The sequence below is a fragment of the Sus scrofa genome, chromosome 1 (assembly GCF_000003025.6).
Source record: "Sus scrofa isolate TJ Tabasco breed Duroc chromosome 1, Sscrofa11.1, whole genome shotgun sequence".
NCBI classification, from domain to species: domain Eukaryota; kingdom Metazoa; phylum Chordata; class Mammalia; order Artiodactyla; family Suidae; genus Sus; species Sus scrofa.
This window is the reverse complement of record NC_010443.5, coordinates 158,856,260-158,865,701: the sequence shown is the minus strand read 5'-3', so window position 1 is coordinate 158,865,701 and position 9,442 is coordinate 158,856,260. Positions and strand designations below refer to the sequence as shown.

Below are 9,442 nucleotides of genomic sequence, written 5' to 3'. Positions count from 1 at the left end.
TCTCCACTCTGCTTTCAGGAAGGAGAAGCCACTATCTGGAAAATATTTGTCCCTAACTGAAATCCTTTTCTTGTTCAGAGAAACTGTACAGTGTAGGTTGGCTTGGATGGTCTGGATGATGTTTCATGATACTAGCAAACAAGTTTCATTGCCCTTATCATTGTTATTTCAACTACGAGGTTCCAGTTGGTGTCCAAGGGACTGTCTATCCTTTTTTTTTGAAATTTGTTTTTATTTTTATTTTTTGGACATTTATTTGTTTCTTTTTTGGCTGCCCCTGGCAGATGCCATTCCCCAGTCAGGTGTCAGATCCAAGCTGCAGTTGTGACTAAAGCCACAGCTGTGGCAACACCAGATCCTTAACCCACTATGTAGGGTTGGGGATGGAAGCTGCGTCATAGTGATCCCATTACACCACAGTGGGAACTCCTGGACTGTCTATTTTTTATGAACTCTTCTTTCTTTCTCTCTTTCCTCTAACCCCCAAGTTTAGTTAATTTATTGAAGGTTTGGAGGTAAAATGAAGGATGGATCACACTGTGAACGCTTGTTCTTCTGCTCTTTCTTCAACTCTGGTTTTTGTTATTTTAGATACAAGCAAATATGATGTTTTTCAGATGAGTGTCACTGAGCCTGAAATAGTTTATTATATTCTAAAAATTATATTCTGCATTCTTCCTCTTCACCAAAAAACTCCCCCCAAACCAAACTCATTATTTTCTGAGGCTGGAATATATTTCCTTTTTCTTCGTGTTGAGATACCTTAACATTATTCATTATTCCCTTCCTCCTGCCAATTTTGTAATCCCTCAAACCAAGTCTAACAGGTGTGCATGATGACTCTCCAGCTCCTCCCCCTCTAATATGTTGAATACTAAATTCTCCAGGCAATGTTTTTACTTTCATTTTCCCCCTTGGGGGATTTTTTTTGGTTATAAATTTAAGCGTAAACAAAATTCCTAGAGGCAAAAAGGGCAGCATTGTGGCAACTGTGTAAAGCTAAACAACAGAATGTGGAGTTAGATTGAGTACAGTGTTATAATTTCTTAGAGAGGATGCAAATGGACATTGTGCCAATGATTACAGTATTTACAATTAGAACAAACTTCCTTGAGTTTGTTACATTAGCTGAATAAATATAACTCTAGAAAGCAAATATATGGGAGTTAATATATATTTCTGAATACAGAAAAAAAGAGGTTTATTGGAAATCAACTAAGGAACTAACCAATATAAAGAAATATAAATAGTCCATGTTTTAGTACTGAAACTGAATGTGCTCTTTGTTTTTTTAAACCTTTTAAAAGGAAGGCTAAATTTAAATACCATTTTTTTTTTCATTTTTAGGATAGTTTGGGTTATGTGCTACTCAAGGTAATGAATGCATTGGTGCAGTTGAAATTCATCTTTAATGTTACCTCTTTCTCTGCCTCTTTACTGTCTCTCAGACACTGATCCTTCAGCAAGCAATCAGTTTCACTCATTCCATAAAATTTTATCCAAAGTGAAGTCTCTATTGTTGGACTTCCCAGACTAGGTTAGTTCCCCTTGTTTTATTTTTGCTGCTTCGTATGGAATCTGGTATTTTTCCCTCCTCTACATCCCTCTCACTGTTGAATGTCTTTCTTCCTTATGTGTAAGCTCTATGAAGGCAAGGACAGTATCTGATTTATTCAACTGCTGTAATAGAATTCCTGGCATATGTTTATAATTATTTGCATTCTCCCTAATTTAAAAAATGTAACTTTGTGCTGTTGATTGAATTGAAATGGAATAATTATTAGTTTCATGAGGACAAGAGGAAATATAGAATAGAAAAATATGGAAATTCATTCAAAATAAAAACATAGAAAATCATTTTCAGGAACTTCAAGAATCGATACTTATTTTTCATCCTGTTCACTGAAACTGTGTAGATTATCTAAGTACAACTTTCCCTGCGCTTATTAGTTTGTTCTTTGAGCTACAATTTCCAGTTTCTCTCTCTTTCTCCTTCCCTCTCTTTCTTTCCCTTCCTTTTTCCTCAACACCCGCCCCTATCCCCAACTCATCCCCAAATTTAGTAACTTTAATGAAATTAAGGCAGGTTCCGGATAGTATGCAGTTGAAAAAGGCGCATGCGTAGTAAACTCAGTTTATAAAACCGTATGGAGAAATGGTAATTCAATTTAAACGGTTTACTAAATTCTTTTTAAAAATAAGCTACCCTAGTTACTTAAAATATTGTTTTAACTGACAGAGAATGCAGCTTACAACTAAACACTGTAGCCGTAGAAGATATTTTTTTTTTTCTGAATACTGAAAGAAAAAAAGAAAACTTTAAGAACACACAGGACCTGCCCATCTCCTATTCCACCGTGTCTCCATTCCAACGTTTCCTATACTTTTAATCACTTTCTCTGTCATGAAGTTACTTCAGACCTTAAGATCAATGGGGAAAAGTGAGATCCCAGCCCCTTGCCTTTTTTCTCCTCAGATGTAGGATCGGCTCGGAGTTGCACGATTTCCACCAGGCACGTTCAAAGCATGTCCAAGTTAGAATTTGCTGACACTGCCTATCTTCCCTGGCCTTGAATACTTGGGGGGGTAAATAGGGTTGGCTTTGACTGCCAATTATCTTGTGCTGTGGATGTGTATTTAACAATGGGTGGTGGAGGTGAAGACAAAGGACCTGGGACCTTCGTACAGTTCAGAGTTCCTCAAAGTCCTCTTTCAATTAGCAGGAAAAAAACAAAGTCTCTGGGGAGTGAGAGTAGGCGGGTTAGATATAAGTTTATGAACAAGACCATTCCGACCACCGAGTTCAACAGCAGAGGGCACAATACCCACTGTCCATCGCCAGCTGCTGTTTGCAAGGAGGGACTTACTCTAAGGATCTCTGGGGTTTGTAGTTCGCCACGTTCCCCTCGGGCACATCCATCAGCGCGCCAGAACCACAACTCCCAAGGTGCACTGCGCGCCCCTGTCTTGGCACCGCCCCTTCTCTAAGGCCCGCGCAGGAACCTCCCGGGAAACTGCCCCTCAGCCCCGCCCTCTACGCACGCGTCACGTTTGTTTACCCTGAAGCCCCGCCTCGCCGCCGTCCTCTGCTCTCCCCTATCCTCTCTGGAATGCCGTCATGCAGGCGATGCATATTCATGAAGACCCCGAGGAGCTCCCGCCCCGCCCGCCTCCCGCCTCCCCGCTCCCGGCACGTGATTAATATTCAATGAGCCCATTTCGAGGCTGGTTATCCAGGGTGAGGTGGGGGAACGGGCGGGGCCTACGCTGGGGAGCCCGCGACCGGGGCGGGGAGGGCGTGTGTGTGTGAGGGCGTGTGTGTGTGTGTGTGTGTGTGTGTGTGTGTGTGTGTGTGTGTGTGGTGGTGGGGGGGGCGGTGGCGGTGAGGCCAGCGGGCGGGCGCGCGCGCGGGATGGAACACCGAGACACCGACGGAATGCTCCGAATTGCCACATAATCCCCTGGAACGGCCGTGCCGAACGCCATTGGACTCTCACTTCTCCCCGCTCCGCCGCCGTCTCCCACCTTCGCCTCCCCGCCTCGCTCTCCGCCCGCTGCCTCCGGAGCTGGGGGGGAAGCGCGAAGCCCCACTGCAATGGAGCCCGCCGCCGCGGCTACGGCGCAGCGACTCCCAGAGACCAGCAGGGAGGACCAGGCTCCGGCGGCGGCGGCGGCGGCGGCGGCGGCGGCGGGGGCCGGGGGCGGCCGGAGCACGGAGCCCGCGCTGACCCTGGCGGCCCCGAGCGGCGGTGCGCGGGACGAGGCCCCCGGCGAGGCGCAGCCGGGGCCGCTGCCTAGCCGGGCGGGAGGCACGGGTCGCAGAAGGCGGCGGGGCGCGCCACAGCCCACCGCCAGCGGGGCTGCCCCGGTGCCCGGGGCCGGTGGCGGTGCCAACTCCCTGCTGCTGCGGAGAGGGCGGCTGAAGAGGAATCTGTCCGCGGCAGCCGCCGCCTCGTCCTCGTCGTCGTCCTCCTCGTCGTCGTCGTCGTCGTCCGCGGCTGCCGCCTCGTACTCCCCCAGCGCTGCCGGTCTCCCAGCCTCCTGCTCGGCCTCGGCGTCGCTGTGCACACGGAGCCTGGACAGGAAGACGCTGCTCCTGAAGCACCGGCAGATGCTGCAGCTGCAGCCGTCGGACCGGGACTGGGTGCGGCACCAGCTCCAGCGGGGCTGCGTGCACGTCTTCGACCGCCACATGGCTTCGACCTACCTGCGCCCTGTGCTCTGCACGCTGGACACCACGGCGGGAGAGGTGGCCGCCCGCCTGCTCCAGGTGGGCCACAAAGGCGGCGGCGTGGTGAAGGTGCTGGGCAAGGGGCCCCCCGACGCAGGTTCCCGGCTCCCGACAGCGGAGCCGCGGGACTTGGGGCTCCAGCGCGGAAGGAACGGGCTGGCTGCCGTCGGGGGGTCGTCGCGCGCGCCTCCAGCCGACCTGCCGCTGCCCAGCGCCCGGGACGGGTGGGAAAGTCACGCCTCCCGCGCCAGTCCCGCGCCCTCGGACTCCAGTCCCGGCGAGCCGGGTGCTTCGCGGCCCCTAGATTGCGCGGCCACGGGCCGGTCCTCCGACACCGAGAGCTTCAGCCTGAGCCCCAGCGCCGAGAGTGTGTCGGACCGGCTAGATCCCTACAGCAGCGGCGGCGGTTCCTCGTCGTCGTCGGAGGAGCTCGAGATCGACTCGGCTCCAGCCCTGATGGGGGCTCCGGGACAGCCCCGCCTGCCTGGCCGCTCCGCGCACCCCAGGCATGGAGCGGGCGCCCGGCCGCCTTCCCCGTTGGTTTCTCCGCCTCCGTCGCAGCCGAAAGCCTCGAGGGGCGTCGAGGGCCCGGTAGCTGCTGCCCTCGATCCGCCTCGGGAGGAGAATGTGGTGGCAGCGGCGGCCCTCGGCCGCCCCCAGTCAACCTCGGGAGGGGACGGGGCGACCTCGGAAAAGGCGCCTCCGCCGCCCACCCTGTACGTGCAGCTCCACGGAGAGACCACTCGGCGCCTGGAGGCGGATGAGAAGCCATTGCAGATCCAAAATGACTACCTCTTCCAGCTGGGATTTGGGGAGTTGTGGAGGGTGCAGGAGGAAGGCATGGACTCGGAGATCGGCTGCCTCATCCGCTTCTATGCAGGTAAGGAAATCACCTGCACTTTGGAAGTGGGAGGATAAGCACTTCCAGGTCCGGAGAAACGTCTGCTCAGACCCGGAGACAGCGCGGGCCCTTGGGAGTCTTTGTTACTTTCCCCAGCTTCACGTGCCGTCTGTGTAATAGTGAATTGAGCAGATTTAAAATCCGTGAGCTTTTGTCAGTTTCAGGGCTCCGAGGTTGAGAAGCAACGTGGGAGAGGTGGAAAGGCAGCCACCAGGAAATACAGGAAGCAGACGCTCCTGAAAGAGGCATTGGGGCATGTAACAATGAAGGCGCTTCCTTCGGGCCTCTGCCCACGGGCTGGTTGGGTTTGAGGCAGATGGGGATTTCAGGTGAACTATCACGTGCATTTTCCTAGAGAGGAAAATGATTCTGGAACACGCTCCCTTACGTCTGCCTGTCCGCAGCTTGCCATTCCATCCTGGGAGCTCGCCCCTCGTCAGGTCAGCGGGAGCCCTCCTTCAGTTTGCCCATTTTGCCCTCTTAGTCCTGGATAGAGCTTGGCAGATAGATCCACTTTACTTTTGCTCAGTGCTTTGACTTTGTTTCCTCTGCAAGTTTGATTCTTGCATCAAAAGTGGGTTTGTCCATTTCTGTTTCTTTCTTCTATCCTTGATAGCCAGCACTGACCATTGCTTTGTGACTTGCAATAGGGATGTAGAGAATTGCCGTGAGATTTTAAGTGGCCGTTGTCTCTTTAGTGTGATCTAAAATCCTCCTCATTCTTTTTTAATTTCAAGGTTAAAAGTCTTTAATTTTTTTCCTAGGATTTATTCCAGTTTTGTTGAGATATAATTGATATATTAGATCAAATTCTTGACTGGGGGGACATGTTTCTCTTTTGGTTAAAGACTTGGTACTAAATTAGGGAGCTATAGATCCAGGTTATTTTTGAGCTTAATAAGTTGTTTGCATCCTTTTTCTCCTCTGTTTCAAGAATTATGTTCTTAGTGATAAAGAATTTTATTTAAAACCAAGTTAGCATAACAAAATTAAATCAGGAAAGTAATTAGATTCCCCATATTTACTATTCTAGGTTGTACGTGGTGGTGGGAAAATAATCCGCACTTGTAATTTCATTAATATGAAGCCATTCTTTCTATTTCAATAGACTTTTGTGCCAACTTGTGTTCTAGTAGTTAGTTTGAATGAAGAAATCTTTACTCCCTCGTTGAAATATGCACGACTGGAGCATGCCTGGTGAGATGCTCCTATACATTTAATTGAGGTTTTTCTGTAATTCAAGAGGATTTTGGATGGATTTTTGCCTCCTAAAGAAAACTATATCACAATACAAGAGCATATGTAGTAGGTGAAAATAATATCCCAACCATGGGACAAGCCTTGAAAAGTTTACGGTCTCGAAAATAGGTGGTTTTTTTTTTTTTTTTTTTTTTTCATGTAGGAGCAACAGTTATATCTTGTATAGCTCATGTAATTTGTAAAATACTGTTATTTTTACAACGGCATTAATGGTAATCACAGTTGGAGTGAGACTATTCTGTTAACATGAGAACGATAAATGCCCTTGTAACCCATTACATTGAAGGAAATTTATATAAAGCAAGCTACATGTTCAAAAAGCAGTATTGAACATACTTTGCATAGAAAGAGCTCTGAATCTCTTCTTTTCCTCATAATGGAATTGTTGATCATGATAAATATCCATGGGCAGGGTTTTAAGTGTCATAGTCATGACATTTAAATCTTTGCTTTTCCTTGGTTGTCTCTTCAAGTGTGTCTAAAATGTTCTAAGCGGATAATTTATAGGTTTGTTTGTTTTTTTAAAAACTTATCTCAATATAAAGGTGACATCTTTCTGGTTAAATTTTAAATTTCTGGTGTGCTCATTTTAATCTTTTTTGTTTTGTTCTTTATGAAAAGCAGTAATTGTTACTTCATTCTGAACTTATTTGCTTTATTTCTATATGCACAGCATAAATACATAACATAACTCTGAATATGCTCATAAAAATAATAAAATGGGGAAGCCACACACAGCTCCAACCTGTTCTTGAATAATGAAGGCAGTTTGCAGGTCCTAGAAGGAAGACGCCTGATTGTCATAAAGATGCCTACTTGCTTATTTTATACAAAGCTGAGTTTATATTAGGTCTAAGTTAATACACTGAACTTCTTCGCTGTGTTCATTCATTTGCCATAGAATAAAATTTAGCATATAGTGAGTCCACTTGTACTTTTGCATAGAATTTTAGTTATTGATGGACAAAAGGACTTTGTTATAAGGTGGTCCCACTTTATCATGGGAACATTGTCAGGACTTTGAATGTAGTGAAGGTTTGCACCAAGCTGGTGAAGATTCCTCTAAATTACCATTGTGCTGCATTGGAATGTAGGACACACAACAGGAAAGTGTTCCATTTTGGTAGTGATTCTTTTTCCTTAAGAGAGTGGACATTTGTTTTAAGAGGGTGTTGTGTACTGTGTTCATTTTTTAATAATTTTATATGTAACTTACTCTTAAAAGTACTGCCGCATATCTTTTGCTTATCTGTATAGTTGGACTTAAGGATAGATTAGGAAATTGCCTTTGAAGACTTTTGAATATTCTCCTATATCTGAGTTGAGCTCGTTATATGTTGTCTATCTAGTTTATCTGATTTATCAGCTGCTTTTTTTTTTTTTTTTTTTTGAGAAGTTCTTATCCAGTGGAGAGCTTTCACTCTTGAGGGTCACCTTCCAATTAAATTTTAGTGTTTATAACCTGGCCCAAATATTCTTAAAAGGATTTGAAAGCCATTTGTGGTTGCTTTGAATATTTAAATGTTTATTTTGGTAAAGTGAAAGTCTTTAATGAGCTAGAAGTCTTTGGACAAATAGTATATCTAATTGCAGAGCTGATGAAAACAGTTTAAAAGTTGTTACTGCACCTTGCAAGCAACCATTCTCTTAGCTGATTTAAAATCTGAAAATATTTAATTATGGCTTTATCTGAAGTGACTTGTATTAAGTATGTTAGATACATTAACATTTATTTTCGCTTTAAGATCAGCCATCTTAAATTTTACCTGAAACAGTAATTTTAGGCTAAAAAAATTCAAGAATTTAGGTTGCTTGACATTAAGTGATGGACTGCAAAACGTTAATGAGTTTGTTATGTTTTGGACTCCTGGTGGTGGGGGGATCTGAGTCCTTGATCAAGGGCAATATTAAACTATATTTTTTATATTTTTTGGCTCTTTTCAATTGCTTTTTAGATTTAATCACCTAGATATTTAGTTCAAATTGTAATAGTGGGAAAGGATGTTGACAGAGTGGAGAGTACACCCACTGTGCCTTGGGTAAGCATCTTGGGTAAGATGCTTTTATATGTGACTTCTCAGGATGGCTCAAGAGAATGGACTCCTCACTCTCTCATATTTCTTCTCTTTTTCTCTTCTGGGTATGATCAAACCTTACATGGTTTTCCTACATGGAAGCCAAGAAGGGGTGGTTCAGCATTAAGCTGTAATATTGACGAGCAGTCTCTTAGTACTATAATTACAGCAGTATTGGGTAACGTTGTATGAACATGTGACCCCAGTGTGTGCTCAAGCAGTCCTGTTAAGAATAAAGGATTCGACTTTTCTCTTTGTTGCTTTTCGTATTTAAATTTATTTATTGTTTTTGATGTAAAAATGCATGCTGTCTTGTCCTTCGTAACTATGATTTGATAATGTCTGTTAATATGTTGGGTTTATCATCTTCAAAAATCTTGAAGGGCGTTCACATAAATTATCTCATTTATCCTTTCAGAAACATTATTAGGGAGGAGTTGGTGTCAGTCCTCTTTTCAGATGGAGAAACTGGTGCATAGAGAATTTTGATTCTTGCTTGTGGTTTTTCAGTTCTTGGCAGAGTTGCGAAGAGAGAGCATGGATATTCTGTTTTATAATTATATTACTTTCCATGAATCAATGCTGAATTTCATTTACACTTGAATCTTTCATATGGTTAAAAGCATTCAGAAAATATTCTTTTTGTTGGTAATGAGGTGATAGTATCCTCTAGTCCAAAGAGATATATATTCCTTGTGAAATATGGATGGATTTATTTTTATCGTGCTGCCTTTAAAAACGTAAAGAAAACATAAAACATAATAGAAGCAAGACTGGTAAATAGACAATACAGGAAGAATACTAAAATGTTCTAAATATTGTAGTTGCAAATAATCATGCATGCATTTGAATTGCTATGAAATAAAGTTTACCTGATGATTCTTTATTCTTTTATTCAGGTATGCCTCAATTGTTAAGCTATAAATATTCATTGGGTACAGAGCATTAACACCTTATCTGAAAATTGGATAACTT

At 44.7% G+C, this 9,442-nt stretch overlaps 1 protein-coding gene across 1 annotated transcript in view; it reads left to right on the top strand.

Annotated features, from left to right (window-relative positions):
* The window catches only part of PHLPP1 (PH domain and leucine rich repeat protein phosphatase 1), a 220,834-nt gene continuing 213,450 nt past the window's right edge, over positions 2,059 to 9,442 (top strand). Inside the window, exon 1 of the mRNA XM_021099624.1 lies at positions 2,059 to 5,111. Within this exon, the coding sequence (XP_020955283.1) occupies positions 3,596 to 5,111 (1,516 nt within the window). The 5' untranslated portion in view covers positions 2,059 to 3,595. The remainder of the gene's footprint in view (positions 5,112 to 9,442) is intronic.